Source organism: Mirounga leonina, unplaced genomic scaffold, assembly GCF_011800145.1.
Source record: "Mirounga leonina isolate KUSES-001 unplaced genomic scaffold, KU_Mleo_1.0 Mir_168, whole genome shotgun sequence".
In the NCBI taxonomy this organism is placed as follows: domain Eukaryota; kingdom Metazoa; phylum Chordata; class Mammalia; order Carnivora; family Phocidae; genus Mirounga; species Mirounga leonina.
In genome coordinates, this window is record NW_023270426.1 from 3,228,424 (window position 1) to 3,248,405 (window position 19,982).

The following is a 19,982-nucleotide window of genomic DNA, read 5'->3' on the forward strand; positions in this document are numbered from 1 at the left end:
CATTGCTTAACAGATGCTCTGTGATCTCTTCTCGGCCCTGCATGGTCCATTAGAGGAACCAGTTTTGCTGTGGCCAGACAGACCACGGCACTAATCTAATCGGGACCCTATTGCTCCTTCTCTCTGCTGTTCTTACACTGCCACGATCAAGGCATGCACCTTCTTGTCCCTCTCTCCAGGGAATACTTAGGAGCCCACTGTGTTTCTTTTCTCTGTGTTTTTCATCAGTCTGAGGACGGATGATTAAACAATTGGAAATCTGCCACGTGCGATGTCGCCGTGTTCTATGAAATGGGAAAAGGAAGCAGAACGGCTGGCAGTCCCATCGGTGAGGTTTGTGCAGGGGCGTGTGGGAGCATAGCTGGTGGTACGTCTAGAATGCAGAGCAGCCAAAGGCCGTTTTATGCTCTTCTGCAGCTCAGGCTCCTTACCTGCTGCTGGGTGACAGGTGGGCACAGGAACCTCCTTCCTTTACCCACCCGCAGTACGGGTCTCTGGAGGCGATGCAGGTTCTGCGGGAAGAACAGGGCCATGAGCTACCCAGGACTCCGTTCTAGGACTTCCTAATGGTCAATGAGGCCAAATACATACTTTTTACACTTCCCGTGTCGTTCGCACCGGCCAAGGGGAAGCTTTATCACACAGGTGGAGAATGCAACATACAGAGAGCTGCTTGCTTTGTCCAGCTGCATGCCCATAATCCTCTTGTCCTCTACTCCGTCATAGCTGCACCTAATGTTATAAGGTAGGATAATACTGTCGTAGTCCCTCTTGAGTCAATTCTCTTTCTCCTGACACCCCCTCTCACCCTGCCTCCCAGCCCACAGGGTGGTACCTTAGTCTGGTCTCACCGAAGGTGAAACAGGTCTTCTAAGCTGCCCTCCCCAACCCACGTGTGTGTATCTGTATAAACACACACACTATTGGCAAGGAGAAAATAATGCTTTTTAAATATTAAAGTATTTTTTACAAACAATACTAAAAGTCACCTAAAAACGCATAAAACTGAAGTCTCCTATCCTCAGATTTTCTCTGAATCGGAAGGATCATAATGACAAATAATGACTAAGAAAGAGCCGAAGAGTCTACATACTTTTCAGGGTTATAAACGCTCATCTCCTCCAGGAAAATGCTGTCATTTAGGAAACCACTGTTTCCTATCCTGGCCAAGAACTTCAAGACGATTCCCTTCTCTGATCCCAGGAAAACCACAGTGTGATTCTGATATGGCCCAGCAGCAGTGTCCACCGCAATTTTGGTCAGGCGGTATCTAAAATGACAGGATCACGGTTTTTATATCTTTGTCGGTCTGTCACTGAAGGGTCCCCTTTTCCACTTCAAACAATTGTGACATAGCTTTCTAGTAATAACCTCAAGAAAAATACATGCGTATAGATAATGTTCTCAAGCTGTTCTGGTCCTTTATTTCCACGTGCAGAGCATTAGTGTTACTCCAAGGGGAGGACGGAGGTGTGTGTTTGTGGAGGCCAAGTCACATAACAGACAGCCTCAACCATCTGACACCGCTCAGCAGTGATCCCTTCCGTGAGCAGCAAGGAAAGGCTGAGGTCTCCCAGGAAGACGGTAAGAAATACTACTAACCCAACTCATTTAACATTTCAGTTAACACTGAAAAGAAAAGCAACAGCTACCAGTTTTCCGTACTCTGCCTCCGAGGTGCAAAGCCTTGTCAGCAGAATGGCCGATTGGAAAGCTTTCCAAGTGTACGTAGAGGGGCCGAGGAAGTTCTGAAGGATGGGAGAGTGGCATGCGGATGGCTCTATAAATAAATACGACGACGTGCGAGCCAAACAAGTTCCATTTAAAGCCACAGGTGAAGGACAGCGGTCCTTCAATACGTCCTGTCAGGCACCATCTTTCTCAGGTATCTCTCAGCTGTTCACCACTCTGTGGATACCCATTTGTGCCAGGCACCTTGGCAGAAGCCAGAAAACACAGACCCTCCTACAAGTTATATACCACAGTTTCCATTTTACAGGCAAGAGCCATTATAGTACTTTTAACATCTTCCCATAAAGTCACCGTTTAAAAATGGTGGTAAAGTTGAATAACATTTTGTTTGATGACTGCCGCCAACAAGATGGTGCTTGGGAAAGCCTGTGGAATAGTCTGGAAATAAGCTCTAAAGAAATACAAGAAGGAGTATTTAACGCCATCACAGATTTCTAATCAACTGTCCCTTCTCTCTGGCCACCCCTTCGGATTACAAATGGTACAGTATGAATCCTTCACGCTAGCGTACTTGTGCAAGTGTTGCTCATCCCTGGCCTGTGTGACAGCTAACGAGCTGGGGACAGGACTTGGATGGAATCTGGAGCATGCTTTGCAACCATATCCAACCAAACAGGTATCCACATCCATCGACTGGTTCTCCTTCACTGCTTCCTGCTTTTGCCCAGAAGACTCTCACCCGGAAGGAGATATTTTTGTTGCCTCTATTTGCTGGCATGGGTCCAATTAGCCTGAAAATATCAGAACTTGTCTCACTGGGAATGTGGTGATGGGGGTTTTGTGGCAGGCACCCAACTGGCCAGCATTTCATAGCTGAATCAATGCCCAGGATAACAGAAGATGTTTGTGGCATTTCAAATCATGATCCACCAATAGGTTCTGTGAACATGAGATGGAGTAGGGAAAAATCCATTTTGGACGTGATTTGCTTAACACCCACCTGACCATTGTCCTCAGGAACCACGGCCTGTTGATGACAGAAGGCACAGCCTCATCCATGAGTGGGTGCGTTTTGATGAAGTTCAGGGTATCATCGGGAAACTCATTGGAGGTTGTGTATTTTTCTAAGGACGATGAGCCAGCACAGCAACCTGGCCTAAAAAGAAACAAAGGGAGGGAGCTTTTTTTCATGCCTTATGGCAAATTTTTTGAACGAACTGCTTCCCTGAGCATCTGTCATGGGGGAGAATATACTGTAGGCTGAAAAGAGGAAGTGGAACGATGCAGAATGCCACCAAATAAAATATGCTTAGATTTTCTCCTGGCCGCCTCCTCATTCTGTAGAGAAGCTCCAGCCAGGGCAGTTCAGCCTCAGCTGGCGACAGCCTGGCTTACCCCCAGAAGCACAAACCCCCCAAACAGTGACGGGGCTTAAAACAAGGGAGGAAGTGTGTGCTTTGCCCACGTGCCCCAGCCTCTGCTACCTGTCCTAAAACCCTGCGGGACGTTCTTGAGGCACTTGCTCTACGGAAGGAGAGAAGGCAGCTGACGTCGGCACAGACATAGTGGCCTGCCCGCCCGCAGGCCAGCAAGACTCACTGTGACCGGCTCTCCTTACCGGGGGGTCCGAGAACATGCGGTTTTGTTTTTATTGTTTTTGTTTGATTTGGGCAGGTGTGAAAAGCCAGCTACACTGAAGATTCTCTCCCGAAAGGTCATTTCTTGATTTCTGAACAGTGACAGCAAAAAGTCATTTCTACAAGCAATTCTGTGGTTTCAGGAGTTAAGGGACAGCCTAGTAAAGTCGGGTCAGGGAAACACCGACAACAGTCCTGTCCACAGCCCGGCTCTGCCTGCTGGTTCAGGAGAGCACCCCGGACCCTGACAGCAATGGCATGATCTGGCCTCATTTACACACCATTTTATGGCACTAACCAAGCCAGCCCTGTGAAAGCAACCTGATGTCAGCCAGAGGAATAAGGAAGCACGTGGAAGGATGGGGAGAAAGTCTGTGTCCTGGCCATAGCCAAGTGACACCATCTTCACACACCAATGGGAGCATATTCTACAAGTACTCCCTGAAACCTCATTCCTCAACCGTTCTTCCCCTTCCTGCTTATCTAGAAAGTAGCTAACATTCCCAGGCAGTGAAGTGACTTTTAGAGGATCTCTCTGAGCTTGCCATAGTGTGCTTTTTGCACCTAGTCTCTCTGTGAGTAACCGTATACACACAGTGGATAATTCAGGTGATGGAGATGGATGAACCACAGAGGTTTTTCCCCCTGGGTAGAGTGGTTCATGTTATCAAAGTCAGTTCAATTAAGTGGACCGGGGGTATTTTGTGTGGGGGTTTGGTGGTTGGAGGAGAGTGCTGCAAACCAAAAAATGAAGATATTTATTGGGCTTCTTTGCAGAAGCCCACAAATTCAGTGGAGGAAGCTGGACACACAGATGCTTCTATAGAACTTAGATGGCACATGTTATAATGGAAGTGTGCAGTGCGTGCTACATGAGGAGGGCAGGCGCAGGGGCGGGGGAGAGTTTCATCCTGTCCGCGGAGAGAGAATGAATTAGCTGGCTTAGTGCGAAGATTTCCCGGAGGTTACCAGGACCAAGAGGTCTCTGCATTGTCCTGGGACAACAGGTTTTCCATGAAAGTGATTCTGGGGCTCTACATTTTGGTGGAGGGATATGGACTGTTTCTGGATCCACAACAGACTAGAACCTGGTAGAGCAGAGAAAATGTGATGGTCCACTGTGCCCACTGGTCTCTACCTGCCCTTGCCCCAGAGTCCTGGACGCAGCGCCGATCCAGCCTGGTTACAGAATCCAGGGATCACCATGTATATTTCACATTTTATTAGGGTGTAAGGACATGGGTCTCTATAAAAGGGACGGGGAAGCAGGGTGGAGTGGTGGAAATAACCTACTCAGGTCTGTGCACTTGCACAAGACACATTCTGCCTCTCCGAGCCTCCCGTTTTCTCAGCTATACGGCAGCGGGGCTGCACTGGATGCTTCCCATCATCCTAGGATTACACTGGATAACCCACAGGGATAGAGCTTAAGTAGAAGACGCGAGTGTTGTCGTTTGAATATAACTATAGGTAACGCCGAGTTTAGGTTAAGGGCATGAAGGCAAATGGCTTCCTAGGGCTTTCTGTTGTTCCAGCATTTGTGTCTCTGGGGCCCCCTGGAAGGCGCCGGTGTGCAGTTCTTTAAGACGTTCACTGTCAGAGGACCAAGCTGCCCACTTCTCGCCATTCAGAATCACCACGTAAATATTTACACATACCTGGGCTTGGGCACGCGTTCATCGGGAACTGGTGTCCAGGTGGAATCTGGAGACTTCTGTTCTTTGAACCTCCCCGTGAAAACACTGGCAACGTCAAGCATGTCGTAGGCACACACTGCTGACCCGGGGATGCTGTAACGTAACGTTTCACACAGCGTTACTCTCAAAACAGTTATGCGTGCAGCTTGGAAAACAGACTCCGAATAACTCTCCTGTTATGGGCATGAGAAATTTAAAGTTTGCACCCTGACTATAAGGGAGCCTAGTATACACAACGAACGTTTCTCTGAGTCAAGTTTGCGTCGGTGGTGGCTTTGAAGAAGGGACTGCTTAACAGCAAACTCCCTAGAGAAAAACCTCTTCATGTTGCTACTGCTTTTGGAACTGCATCTGTTTATAACTGGTGGTTTAGAAGGTTCAGAAATTCCGTGAATTTTCACTCACTAACCTTAGAGATAAAATCTTTGGAAAACATTCTGCATCTCTAATATTGGTGTACATTTGAAGTAAAAGTGTCTCATCTGTCCACATATTGCTTCTTTGAATTCGGTTTCTCCAGCCAGGGACCCCGGGAGTGAGAATGTATGTGTGGGGAGAGCATACTTATTTTCTGTTCGTCACCGCCCATTTTAAGTTTTACTTCCTATTTATTTGCGTGAGACGAAACAACGTTAAGTCTCTAAAGCACCAACATTTTGCAAATAAAGTGCTCTATTAAATGCTAAATAATAATAATGGTGGTAATCTCTACCTATAATTACATCCTTCTCTGGTGCTCATGGAAGGACTTGGGGATTTTTTTAATCAGTGGAGAGAAGGCATGAATTATTCATTCATTTGAACCCATGTTTGTTTTTAGCTATGGTCATTCCTTGATTTTGATCAAATAAATTGCAGGCACCAGCCGGTCAAGAGTTTTCACCAGGCTTTGAGGTAGTGGCCATTGCATGGGCAGGAGCATCCGGGCCAAGACACGGGCACTTTGCAGTGTGGTAACATTACCCAGGGCAGAGAGACCGCTTTAGTCTTGATTTTGCAAACGTTGAAAGGCTATGGAAATCGCTTCCTAAGTGATTAGGGGAATTTTCTGCCATCTTTAATTTCATAACACAGTTATTGAAGTATTACTAATAAAGCAAGAATTAGGGAGAAGATTAGAAAGCTTGTTTAAGGTGGCGGGATGAATTTTCAAATATGTAGAATATATATACATTGTGCACAGAACTGGATAGATAACGGCAGTGGTCTCCTTCAGTTTTGGAATCTCAGAGCCCTAGCATTACTTACTAATTTTGTAAAACTCTCTTCACAGCTCCCTTTTCTAAAAGTAACAGGTATACGTATTTACTTTAAATATTATGACAAATAGGATAAATGTTGAAGTATTTTATGAGGCATCTCATAATAACTAAAGTTACCCTAGAGTTTGATAATCAGTCTTCCCCAGGTTAGAATCACTTGTGAAATCCTTTCGTCTTCCTTCCTTTACTCCCTCCCACCTTCCGTTCGTCTTTCCTTCATTCATCCTTTCTTCCCACCTTCTGTTCCTTCAGTGTATATTTACGGAATCCCTAATCTCCAGCAGCAAATGCTCTGTAGTAAAGAACACAGGCCCTCAAGCTGATACACATTGGTGAGACTGGCAGACCTGGCAGAGTAGGGAACGAATGGGCACAGCACATCCAAGAACTCACATTTAGCTCCATCCAGGAAGGCCTGTGGAGCGGGAGGACGAGATGGCCTGACCGTGGGGGGACCTGTGTGCTCTACAAGGAACTTGGGTTTTATCCCCAGGGCAAAGAGGAGCACCTCAAGGGCTTGAAACAGTCCTTCACGACCGAGTTTGCACGTGTGGAGGATGGGGTGAAAAGGGATGAAACCAGAGACAGACTCTAATTAATAGATGAAAATGGGCATGTGCATTGTTACCATTTTCTGATTTTACTGAACAAATAAGGCTTCTGAGACTGCATAAGCAGATACTAATTGGGGGCTTCCTGAGGACTTTTAAGAAAATACTTTAAACGGAGTATCTATAATATACAAGAATCTACTACTGTATTGTAATTACACAGTAACTCACCCTCAACACCCCCCTCCCCAAACAAACTAGAAATGTGCTTTGAAATTCCTCTAGCCCCTGCATTCCCACATACCAAGACAGATTCTTTTAAACAATTCTACATACTTGGATTCCAAAGTGTGAACAGTCACGGCCTGGATTTTTGTATTTTTCTATTCTCAAGTCTAAAAATCCCTGCAGATGGTTAAAGCTCACTTAGATGGAACTTAGATGTTGCAATATGGATTCATAGTTTCATGTGTCTTCGATGGAGAGCGCTTGACTCTTGCCCTCCAGATAACTGAGGAACATCAGTGCATCCTTTGGCGTGTTCTATTTTAGACTCTCCCTAGTTTGTAAGCATTTCTACGTGCTATCCTCCAGTCTTCCCATGCAGGTGCCTGTCATCTAGACACCCATCAGCTTCTTAAGTCTTGATAAAAAGGATGATCCAGACCCTAATGGTGTGTATCCGGAGGAAGACAGTACAGAACATCCCAAGTTCTCCACAGAAATGAGAATGAAGTTCATGTTTTTACGTTTTATGACCATGCCTGGTTATGCTCATTTTCACACAACAGTGCTAGGACTCTAAGGTTTAAGGTCTGGAAGAACTCATGCCTGCCTTCCTCCTATTTTTTAATCTCTGCACATTTCTGCTGCCCCAGGAACAATTTTTAGTTTGTCATTTGATTACTCAAAGTCTTAGCTTAAATAAACATGAACACAGGAATGAACAGGCTGACAGTATTTCTAGGTACATTGTTTCATGACTTGTAAGTCCTCACTCAAGCCCCTGGAGTCAGTGGTCGTTGGGGTCTAGGTTCCTCGGACAGATAATAACTAGGGTCCCTTAGGTCGGATGCACGATGGACTCGTCGGAATCCTACACACTCTGTAGCCTTTAAATACATTTTCAGTGTTTTCACTTCAAAAGGTAATCGATCCAGTCATAGAAATATTAAAAGTCACACAGAACGTTAGATGACCTTGAGGAGGAAGGAGGCATGTTCTTGAGTTCTAAGGGTGTCTCTTTCATCTCCTGACTACTTGGACCAGGTGACAGAATTGAGTTTAGTTTCCTCAGGTTTAAAAAGAGGGCAACAGTATTCAGTTTCCAGTACTCCTGGAGAGATTTAGAAATAACACATGAGACGTGTTTCCACGCCAGGCATATAAATAGGAAATATTGTTATAATTTATCTAATTACTTGCCCTAAAATCCTAATCTAATAATGCTTATAACTGTTAATTTGTTGATGAAAATGGAGTGTTAAGTGCTTCGCAGCTACATGTAGCGAGCGGCACGTTTTGTTTCAGTTGTGAATCTTGTGCATCGGGAGAGACACCCCCCACCCTCCCCCTGCCGCGGGAAAGGGAAGCCCAGAAGGACTGGTGAGGTCAGCGCAGCCAGGGCACGGTTACCTGTTATAAGGTGTGGAAAAGGTGGCCAGCACAACATCACGGCCATTAATATGAATCACGTCTGTGACTGCCTGGAGTATGTTAAAATAAAAATGAGAGTCTCCGGGAACCGAGCAGTTGAGGCGAGCCTTCAGGAAGGACGTCCACTGTTTCTCCAGGACTCTTTGAGACCCTCCCATGTCATTCTTACAAACCTGAGCCACTCTTGGGAAAACTACCTGCCGAGGAAAAACACACCAGGAAAATGAAATGCAGTCAACTTGGCGAGATCTTAGTAGAATTTGCCTTTCTTAGAAAACAAACACAACAAGGTGCTTAATTTAATCCCGTGTTTCTAAAATTAGTAGCAAAAAAAAAAAAAAAAAAAGGCAGGGGGAGGGAAGACTCATTGGAACAGCATGTTTTGAAAGATAAGGCTGTGGCATTTAATACAGAGCCATAAATCCTTCAGGGGATCAGCTCCCAGCCAGATAAACTCATTTGCATACAGACTGCTTAGCTTTTTATTTCCTCAAACAAAAGCACGCTTTGTATGCACCATCTCTGCCATCCTCACTGGCTGCCTCTGGGCCCTGAATCTCATGGTCTGAATTCCTCTAACCCTGCAAGCCACCCTGGCACTGAATTTGTGCCCTCCAGCTTTGTGACCTTGATCTGCTCTCTGGTAAAGATAACTGAAGTGGACATCCACTTCAAAAAACAGTGGACTGTTTTTTGCAATAATCTAGACAATCAAGACTCTCCGTGTGCTTAAAGGTGCTGGATATTTACTCTCCTTCTGTGGAACAACTCCATTAAAAGGAAAAAAAATGATGAGTATACCTGGAAACCACCTCTCAAGATACTTGAGACTCAGTGTGAAATCAGCCAAACATCTGTCGATTACATTTTCAGTAGAAATATTTCAGAGGTTCCCCGTGATCTGGGACTGTTCTGAAAAAGGCTCACAGCACTCTGAGGCAGGACTGTGTCCATTGCCACCAGTCTTTGGCATAGTCTTCTCTAAATGATGACCTTGGGATTAGATTTCAGGCCCTTCTTTCAAGGTCATTCACAACATTGGTCTGAGTGAGACTTCTATCCGCCTTACCTTTCCCATGGTGTTGTACTCCACTGCTATTTCCCTGAAGAAGAAGTAGATGTAGTCTCCATAATCCACTGCTTGGACAAAGTATGGTTCTGTGGGCAAATGGCATTTTAATTGGGGACATGTCACACAGAGTTAAAAGAACTTCAAATCAGTGGCAACCAGAGACATGATATTAATTAAAAGTGTAGGGCCATTAGACATGGGGTTAACACGAACCATTTCTAATGACCACACGTGCAAGTGCTGGTGATTCCAGAAGGCACTTGAGCCTACAAATTCTATCTTTCAGAAGTGGTGGCAATGAACAATGAAGAATAAATGAATTTCATATGTCTCTAATTTTATTTTCCACAATGGAATGCCTGTATTGCAGAAAGGATTTTGTACACATCTCCTTGTGAACCCTGACTCGTTCACGGTTGTGAATAGCTCTTTTCCTGCTCCCCAACACCTCCAGTCCCGTTCCCTTCCATGAATGAAACATTCAGTTCTTTTCATGTTAGACTCTGAAACGAGAGCTCGAGGCAGGAAAGATGAATGTACTGTATTCTTTTGTAGTGGCACTGGTCGTTGTGTTAATACTCCAGAAACTCATGGGAAGTGAAAGGGGGAGGTAAAGAAATCAGTTTGGGCAAAAGATGCCGCTGCAACCTTCCTGTCTGTCAGAAGCCATTACTAACATGAAACTACGGTCTGGTCTGTCCAGGCTCTAAATCTCCCTCAAGCTACACATCTCCCCCTCACACCCCTCCTCCTCTTAATTATTTGATCACCTTTTAACCATTTGGAATCATGTTTGACGGTCCGTAGGGTTGGGCTGTCTCCAAGACTCCGGTAAATGACTGCATCGATGGCAAGGAAGTCAGTCACTGTGGCTGAGTATAGTTTCCCATCTTAGAAGAAAAAGAAAAGAGGTGAACGGGGTGGCAGCAAGGCAGTGGGCATGGGGGAGTAATAGAGACATCCCCCGGACTGCTTTCCAACATCAGGCAAATGAGATAGGACAACTGGGAAAAACCCAAGAGTCGCTGGGAAAATACTTGGCCCACATTCCTAACCATTTTAAATTAGGATCTTGAGAGATGAAACATTTTTTCATTTTTAAATTGCATGGCAATTTCTAAGCAGCAGCAGCTCAGGGAAGAGGGCAAATGAAAAATGTTGTTTGCTTCACTTGATTAGATGGACCTTGGCTGGAATCTCAAGGCCAAGGCCCCTTGGATACTGCTAATGCCACCATGCCGTGGCAAACTGGATTAGGTGGGGGCCCAGGGAGAGCTAGAAGCTGATCGTATCACCAGAAATTGTAAGTGTGAGAAGTGATGGGAGTCCTTAGCCCCGGCAGGTGAGGGGAGTCAGAGAAAGGGGTTTCAGAAGCAAAAAGAAGTTGACTAAGTTGCTCCTTTGATCATGGGACTCACTGCTTCTCCCTACTTCAGTCATGAGAGCCACTGCACCCTGCCCGTGGAGCCTCAAGAAAAGATACTTGCTTCAGTATTTCAAAGTCCTAAGCCGAAAACATTCTGACATTGGAGACACCAGAGCAAGGAAAAAAGGGGAAGGGGTGACCCCATTGAGCCTGGCCTTCGTTTGAGATTCGTGCCTTTTGGGAGATGCACTTTAGGGTCCATCTAAGGCAGAAGAGCATGAAGAAGGCTGAAGATTAATCCCTAATGCTTTTGGCTCTTTTCCTGGATTAATAAACATCCTGTGTACAAATAATCCAATAGGATCTTCTGGAATAGTAAAATCTATGCAGTATGTGGAACAGAAACAATAATTACATTCAAAATAAAAAAAGTACTTCCTTGGTTCGTTTTTAGTGGATACGTTCATCAGTTTTATGTCCGAGTGGCTTATATACACTACAGAACCATTTCAGCTCTTCCACTGGCGGGATAAGCATCATGGTTTTTTTAGAAAAGTTTATCCCAACAGATCTAAGCAAAGTTCTCGATGTCTCCTTTTGGCCTAAAAATAACTGAAATTTGCTGAGGTTCAAGTTAGAGCTGTCTTGACATCTGCATTATTAACAGCCATCTATCAATAAATGTTGACTGGTTAGATTGGAACCACAGATGGCAAACCTAGCTATTGATAAACACATGTCTACAAAAATCACAGCTTTTCTTAAAGAATCAGTCAGAGCCCCAGGTCATGCAGTTATGCCACGTAGCGGGGGGCAGTGGGAGGGCAGCGTGTGTCTGTGTGCGTGTGTGTATTTTCCATCTGCTTCCCATTACGCTTTTAGTTTTGCATTCAACATTGGGTATCTCACCAGAACTTTTACTTATAAGACAGAGCACTATTCTGCTACTCTTGCTAAGATGACAACCATTTTAGTTGCAACAAGGATCTTCTATTAATAAGGGCTGAGCTTCTATGAGATTCCTAACTCTCCAAGTATACCTGTCGGGGGAGGAGGAGGGGTATTCAGAGTATTGCCTCACGGGCCTTGCTCGGTGGAGCTCCTGGAAGGTTCCTGGAAGGTTGGTGGCCTGAGCCACTACTCTGATGCACCCCCCCCCCCTTATTTGACAGTTAACTTTTCCATGGTGGCCCACATCCTCCATGGTACCAGCAGGTTCAAGTGTTAGGAAGGTGCTGTAGCGTAAGTTACACACTGAGGTACTCTTTGCCTGGCCTTGCTCCTGCTCATGCTGACTAGACAGGTTTACACGACTGTTTTTTACAAAGCTGAGCATCCCCCTGATACCGCACTCTAATGTCGGGGGAGAGCCTGAGGAACCCTCCTTGGCACAAGCCATCTCCACTCTGGGACTGTAGATTGAGGCTCACAAATGCATGGTACTGAGGATGGGGTTCAAGGAGCTAAGCTTGTTTCATAATCAAAACTCTAAAGTTCCTCATCGAGCTGGGATGTGCCAGTTTTGAGCTGTTGTGATGGAAATTATAGCTAACTGCTTTATTACATGCTATAACAATCACTATTATACCAACACTTCTCCCCACACCCACCTCCACACAGCTGGCAATGAATTCCTAAATAAATTCCTAATTAAAACGCACGCGCACACACACACACACACACACACTCACACACTCATATACAGGAGAATTCCAATCTGAAGATGATGGCTTAGTTGCTGCTGCTTTCTATCCTTGGCAGGGAAAGGAAAGGGAGAGGATGAGGAGTATGCATCACCCTAAGCTGATCCGCATCCCCCCATCCCCCTATTATCTTTCCATCAGAGAGAAGCACGCACCCTAATCAGGTCAATGATATTTGAGGTGTCTGCTGGAAACTTGTGGGCAGGTGGCCTCCCTGCTTGGAGATCTTCCTGCAGCTTTACCTTGTCTCCTCCCTTTCCCCTTCTAGATGTGGACAAGAACACACGTAGCCCTAACTGGAGCTGGCGGCCACCCCGTGTTTGTGAGAGCCGCCCATCCCTCTCTGACAAAGAATTGAAAGAGAGCAGAGAAGTGAAAAGGCCCTGTGTCCCAGATGACGCTACTGAGCCATTGAATCCTCCCAGCCCCAAAGTCAGTCCTACCTTGAGTAATCAATCTACACTGGCAGTTCGAGGCAGGATCTTTGATTATGTGAACCCAAACATGCCCTATACAATGTGTTGCACATTCAGTGCAAAGCTGCGATCCCTTTTCTAAGGCAGACAGGCCCGGGGAAGGGTGGTGGAGACTCCTTGTATGAAGCAGAAGTACAATTTCTATGTGAATTTCAAACGGAAAAGGCATTGTTAATTATGGTATTCACCAGAGAATCAAAGTACAGCTGTGACTTGGGGAATCCTCCAGAGCAGATTGACAGCAACAGGTGCGAGAGGGCAAATGCAACGAGAAGAAATCAAGTGGTTTACCTGCAAACAGTGCAACGTTGGCGTGTTTGGCATCGTATGGGCATCTGGCCATTCCACTAAATTCATCCCCAGAAGGTTCCAGAGTATCCATCTAAATGAAATAATGGGACTTCATTAGGAACAATAACAACCAACAGTAGTCATAGCAAATAATATTTATAAAGCACTTAACGTGCTAAGTAATTCATATGCATAGTGCAAAGCATCCTCAAATACCCTCTGAGATATGTCTCTTGGTTTCAGATGAGGAAACTGAGCTTTGGAGAAATGAACTCACTTGTCCGAGGTTCTACAGCTAGGAGAGTCTGAGATTCAGTCATGTTTCCTTGACTCTTAACCGTTATAGTAAATAGATTCCCATATCCTTTTGGAACAGCCTAGAAATAAGCGTCTTTTCTTTGGAAAAGGAATTTTTAAGGCAATCACTGGGGAAACTTCCTCTCTTCCTCCCCCACTGCCTCTGAATTTAATGTTGAGTCATAAACTCTGTAGAGAATGATCTCAGGCTTTGGTTTTTGTTTTGCCTGAGGAGCCCTGCCTTTGTGGGTTAAATCCCAGTAGAAGACACTGGAATTCTTCCTGTGGCTAGCTGGCAGAAGAGTGTGGTGTCAGGAGAGGTGCAGAAACACTGATGCAAGCAAAACTCAGGTGGCCTTTTGCACCAACTTCAGAAACCTGTCCCAGCCTCCAATCATGTAGATCAGATGGAAAGGTCCAGAAGGTGAGGGGCTCACACAAGTCAAAGGCGGTCAGCAGTGGGGCTGCCATTTGACATCCACATGTGTGCTCACCCCGTGCCTTGTTCCTGCATGCTGGAGGTTATAACTGGCCTGTCAGGGAGGTTTGTTTGGCCATCTTAGTATGGAAAGAAAGAAGGAGGGGAGGGAGAGAGAATGAAAAGAAAAAAGAAAAACTGAGCTCTATTTTAAAATAAGGAGATTGTAAATGAAACCTGATTTCTTATTTTTGAGCAAGTGGAAAAGTCAATTCAAGCCTTTTTTTACCCAACTGGCAGCAACCAGCTGTAAGCGAAATAATGACCACCTTGCTATTTTCTTCAAACAAGCATATGGCAGAGGTAGGAACAGGATAAAGCCTTCTGCATAATCTAGTGGAGCAGACGCTCTGTCACTGACCTGCACTCAACTGTGATGTGAGCAGGAACGACACTTCTCTTGGCCAGCCCCTAACGTTAGTCAGAGGTTGGCCTACCTTGACCAGTGATTCGGTGGTTTCTGCCTTCTACCGTGTGGTCTTTTTCCTTACACCATGGGATCTCCCTAGCATTTACAGCTCAGTACCAGAGTCCATAAAATTATCTCCTCCACGTCATTAATGTTTTTATAACCCTCTGTGGTTCAGTCTTCTTTTTGTGGTTTGAGGGTATCTTGTTTATAACTGGTAGTTGCCTGGTTTGACTATAGATACGAAACTGGAAGAAGAGAAGCCTGAGACAGCACTGGGGCCCAGGGAGGATCCACTGAGAGGGACAGAGTCAGGGCCCTTAAATCAAGCTGTTTGGAGTCGTTGTGCAGGAGGAGTGAGGTGCTTACTGAGTGGCTGGTAGTGTTGTCCAGTCGTGTTTTTTGCCCTCAACCCCCAGGAAACGGTTTCAGGGATATGACAGAACTTCTGTAACTGCTTCGAGATAGCTCCTATTGAAGCCCATCCTATCTGTTCAAACTTGTTGAGAATCCCAGTAGCATTTGTATTAAAAACATGTATTTTTAGGGGAAAGATGTTCAGGTGAGACATCCTTTAAATGCACTCTTCTCCCTTCAGCATACTTTTTTTTTTTTTAAAGATTTATTTATTTATCTGAGAGAGCGAGAATGAGAGAGAGAGAGAGAGTACATGGTGGGGGCGGGGGTTAGAGGGAGAAGCAGGCTCCTTGCCGAGCAGGGAGCCCAATGCGGGACTCGATCCAGGGACTCCAGGATCATGACCTGAGCCGAAGGCAGTCGCCCAACCAACTGAGCCACCCAGGCGCCCTCAGCATACTTTTATGAAAGGTTTTTTTTTTTTTTTAAATATATATTTTATCCCAATAAGAGCATCGTGTTGAATTGTCACAGACTTTGTGGTCTATGGGTCTGGCAAGTATCCAAAAATAATGCTTAGTACACAGTGATGCAGTGGAAATGCCTTTATCCCCAGCAGTGCATGCTGTAATCTTGGCAATGGGGAGACAATATACAAGGGGGGATTTATGTTATTAAATGTACCTACTTCTAAAAAAAAAAAAAGAACCGTAGCTATAGCAAGTCAAAGGCAAGAAGCAGTGAAGTATTAATGTTTCGGTTTGTGATTCTGGAAAGGTCCAGAGACAAAACAATGCCATGGTGAAATCCTCTTTCCATGAAGTTAGAACTAATCCTTGTGGTAGTCTCCAAATCTCAGACTTAACAGCAGCCCCTGGAAATTAAATCACCAGAGGGTACAGGTAATTATACTAAGAACCAGCCTGACTTTTTGCACAAGTTCAAGGGGTTTAGAGAGAGCAGGAGGGAAAAGACATGGAGTGTAGTTTTAGATTTATAGTGGGTGGCCTACGGAATTCTTCCCCAGGTAATCTTATTTGGGGCTCTAATCTTTCTATTACATTCAGCTTGCTTCTGTTTTAAAACTGTGTAAATTGGGGCATGGTGCAGAGGTAGAGACCAAAAATTTGTCACCCTCCTGCTTCAAGTTAGTATAATCAACTTGATGCTTCTGCACTAAGAGACTTGGGTTTTTTTTTGGGGGGGGAGTGGGGGAAGACTGGTCATTGTTTTTGCTTTGAACCTATAGTCCTGATCTGTTCATAAAAAGCCCTTATGAGAGGGGAGAGGAGAGACTGTCCATTCTTCCTGCAGCCAGTTACATTCTTGTCTCACATCATCCACAAAGTCCTGCTCTGCCCGGAGTCTGGAAACCCACTTCTCTGAGCACTGCCCAGGCAGACATACAGGACTGTGCGGGAAGAGCATCCTGTGTGTGGTTTCTGAGAGGCCCAGGCTCCCGAACGGGTCTCTGCAGGTGTGGCTGGAACAAGCGAGAGGTGACAGTCTCACCACACAGGTGAGGTGTCCCGGGGAATGGAACACGTGTGGGAAGAATGAGCTAGACCTCCCCCAGCCTGTGTATCACAGTGCCAAGAAGACCTGTTGTTTGTCATAAAAGATAGCTTTCCAGCTAGGGAATTGGTTGGGAATTGTGAAAAGCATTAATCTTAATGAGTCCTAAACAATGACAAACAGGGATGGAATATTAAGTGGGAGAATTAGAGTCAAAACGTCAGCTGTACGCTGTCACTGGCGAGAGGAAATGTTTGGCCCGACTGCCTGCTACAGACCGAATAGATCCTGTCATTATTGAGAAGTTTGCTATTGGGACGCCTGGGTGGCTCAGTCAGTTAAGCGGCTGCCTTCGGCCCGGGTCATGATCCCAGGGTTCTGGGATCAAGTCCCACATCGGGCCCCTTGCTCAGCAGGGAGCCTACTTCTCCCTCTCTCTCTCTGCTTGTGTTCTCTCTGTCAAATAAATTAAAAAAAAAAAAAATCTTAAAAAAAAAAGTTTGCTATTTTAGGATAGTGTTTTTTACATTAATTTAGATTTTGAAAAGTACTGCATTAAAAATATCACTGACCTTACCTTGATACTGAATGTTTTTGGTGAACCCCTTAACATTTTGTGCCTGGGGCGCATGCCTCCCTTGCCTCACCCTAATCCGGGCCCTGCTGGGGCCCACTTCTAAGTGTCAGATAGAAGATGAGCATGAGGGTAAGACAGCCGGCCCCCACGAGCCCCAGCGCTCTTCTGCTCTTACTCCCCGTCCCAGATGCTGGCAGCTCCATCCATCCCCTTTCCCAAGAGAGCCTTGCAGTCATTCTCAACCCCTCCCTCTCCTTATCCTGGGCTGCTCATCAGTTCTTTTTTTTTTTTAATTTTATTTATTTACCCTTCAGAGAGATAGAGCAGCAGAGGGAGAGGGAGAAGCAGGCTCCCCACAGAGCAGGGAGCCCGACGCGGGGCTGGATCCCAGGACCCTGGGACCATGACCTGAGCCGAAGGCAGTCGCTTAACCGCCTGAGCCACCCAGGCGCCCCTGCTTATCAGTTCTTAAATCCTACTGGTTTTTCCCGAATCTGTTCCCCTCCCTTAGTCCCCATCCCCATCGCCCCCTACCTGTCCAGCCTCTACTCAGTTATTGTCACTTCAGGGTCCAGCACTCAGACCCAAAGGAAGTTTCTCAAGCTCGACAGACTGTTTCTTTCTCAGTGCCTTTGTTCATGCCGTTCCCTCTGCCTACCATACCCTTCTCTCTTCCTTCGGCTAACGTCTACTTCTTTAAAACAAAGGTTAGGCTTCTCACCCACTGTGTACCCCACACAAATGAGTGGAGCACCTGTTGGGAGGCACTGGGTCAGGTCGTGCACAGTCACAGAGCTTGAGGGTGTCTCCTGGACTGGGGGCATTCATGTTCCCTATGTGAGAACAGCAGCAGGGAGCATCTGAAGAGAGGGGTCATCTACTTCCTTCTAGAAGCCTTCTCTGATTCCTCACCTCTGGCTAAGCTTAGCGCCTTTCTGCTGTGCTTCCATAATGCTCCGCATTGAGTCGCCGTGGTAGCGGCCCATGGAATGATATTTCTCTTCTCCCTGTCTGGCTTCCCTAAGGGTGGAGGCCTCCTCTTCGGCCTTACAGCCTCAGTGCCTGGCCATGTGAGAAACGCAGTACGTGTTTGCGGAAAGAAGGGCTGTGGCAGAAAGAAGGGGCAAGGGGAGCTGACAGATGTGAAGCCAAGACCTTAGCTCGTGGCCACCTCTGCTCCTGCTACTTCAGCAGCACCTGTCCGCTGCTCAGAACTAACTTGAGTTGTTAATGCTCCCTTGCATGAAGGCCACAGTGGGTAAGGCCACCGTCAGGTAAGCTGAGTGCTAAATGGAATTAAATTTCTGCGGTCTTAGAAATCTCTCCTGGAAGAAAGTCCACAGTTTCCAGTGGCACGCTTTTGAGATACCTCTTAAAATAGGAATCACTCACAACCCAAGTGTGTTTTTGTGCTGAGAGGAGATGGTGGGGTTGGAGGGAGAAAGAGGAAGGGAGGGAGGGGAAATCCACACGATACACGTGGAAAAGTCTGTTGGAGTTCCGAACAATGAAGAATAGGGTCTTAGAGAAACTAACTTTGCTGGGTAGGCTCCTTAAAGATGTGTCAGTCAATCCTGCACAAACAGGAAGCTTAGGAGCCTGCTTAGGATCACTCATGTGGAGGAGTACATTAAGTCCAACGAGGGAGAGGAACCCAGATGGTGTTGAATTACCCCTCTTAGGCTGCTGCAGGTACAATCACAGTAAATCACAGATTACCTCCAGCCCACGTGGTCCCCAACTGACAAAACCGCATTTACCTTATAGTTTCTGCAGGAAGGGTTGAAGGCGTTAGTTCCGCAGACAAACAGAGTATCATCATTTTTCTTTAGAAGGACTTTAATAAAGTTGTGGCACTCATCCTGAAAAATAACGCAAACTCTTTTGTATCCAGTCCGTCCAATACAGAAACCCATCCTTCACCATCTACCACCATCTGCTGACAGCAAGGTTAGAAAGGAAGGTGGCTGCAGAGTTCCCCCGCTTAAGAAGTCGAGCTCCTTCTGATGTTTACCAAAAGATGACGTTGACGACAATGGCTTTTTTTTTTTTTTTAACAGAAACTAAAAGCACAGCACAGAGAGAACGAGTGTGGAAGTGCCAACCTCCCATCATATTAATTTTAATGCCAGATGTCCCAGGGTCCCTTGATGGGCAAGGGTCCTGGCTGAAGTGTGTTTTTATGTTGTTCTGGGACTAAAGGCACAAACCCCTGTCTGTCTGCAGCAGCTTTGTCCTGAGCTCTTCTTCAGCCTCCCCGAGGACTCTGGTCTGCGTGTGGGGCTACCGAAGAGAGTGCTCAGAAGAGTTGGGGCAGCCAACTTGGTGTCCATAATCCCCAGTGTCCCTCAGTAGTTCATGATGCAGTCCTAGCAGCTGTCGTAATATTTCATCACATTAAAAGCAAACTGTTTTTGCAAATTAAAGCCTTCAGTAAGCTGATGGAAAAAGCAATTACTGGGGGAAAAGGGACTAGCACGATCCATTCCACATCATGGTCTACAGCTGGAGGTAACAGTCAAAAACTTAACCCAAAGTGGCAGCTGCAGGAGAAATGAAAATTGCCTACCTTATGTTTTCCCTTCATTCTGCATGTGTCTACATCAGCCTGTCTCGATTTCCATGTCAGTTTCTGCAGGGATCAAGAAAGAAATCAATTAGAGCCCAGAGGTGGTTGCATTTGATTTTAGAAGTAAGAGTTCCCTTGGGGAGACGGAGGCTGAACATATATTTATTGAAAGCTTTCCGCACCCTTTCTCCATGATTAATTCACCATCACAACAAAAGATCAGAGATGGGAACCGTTCGTTTAATTTTGAACTCCTATCTATTCATTAAACTACAGAATGATCTTCTTCTCTTTGAGATAAAGAGGAAGGAGAAAAGGAAAGAAGAACAAACAACAGTGTGGAGATTTCTCATAAAATATCCAAATCAACTTGCTAA

General features: G+C 45.7%; 1 protein-coding gene across 3 annotated transcripts in view; it reads right to left on the bottom strand.

The window, feature by feature from the left end:
- SEMA6A (semaphorin 6A) overlaps positions 1 to 19,982 on the bottom strand; it is a 126,686-nt gene that overhangs the window by 31,658 nt on the left and 75,046 nt on the right. For all 3 annotated transcript variants that reach the window (XM_035013965.1, XM_035013962.1, XM_035013964.1), the window contains exons 5-15: positions 19,606 to 19,668; positions 18,797 to 18,898; positions 13,404 to 13,494; positions 10,338 to 10,457; positions 9,565 to 9,653; positions 8,475 to 8,692; positions 4,988 to 5,119; positions 2,693 to 2,848; positions 1,094 to 1,270; positions 592 to 732; positions 432 to 512 (exon numbers count right to left, since the gene is read on the bottom strand). In XM_035013965.1, the coding sequence (XP_034869856.1) occupies positions 432 to 512; positions 592 to 732; positions 1,094 to 1,270; positions 2,693 to 2,848; positions 4,988 to 5,119; positions 8,475 to 8,692; positions 9,565 to 9,653; positions 10,338 to 10,457; positions 13,404 to 13,494; positions 18,797 to 18,898; positions 19,606 to 19,668 (1,370 nt within the window). The remainder of the gene's footprint in view (positions 1 to 431; positions 513 to 591; positions 733 to 1,093; positions 1,271 to 2,692; positions 2,849 to 4,987; positions 5,120 to 8,474; positions 8,693 to 9,564; positions 9,654 to 10,337; positions 10,458 to 13,403; positions 13,495 to 18,796; positions 18,899 to 19,605; positions 19,669 to 19,982) is intronic.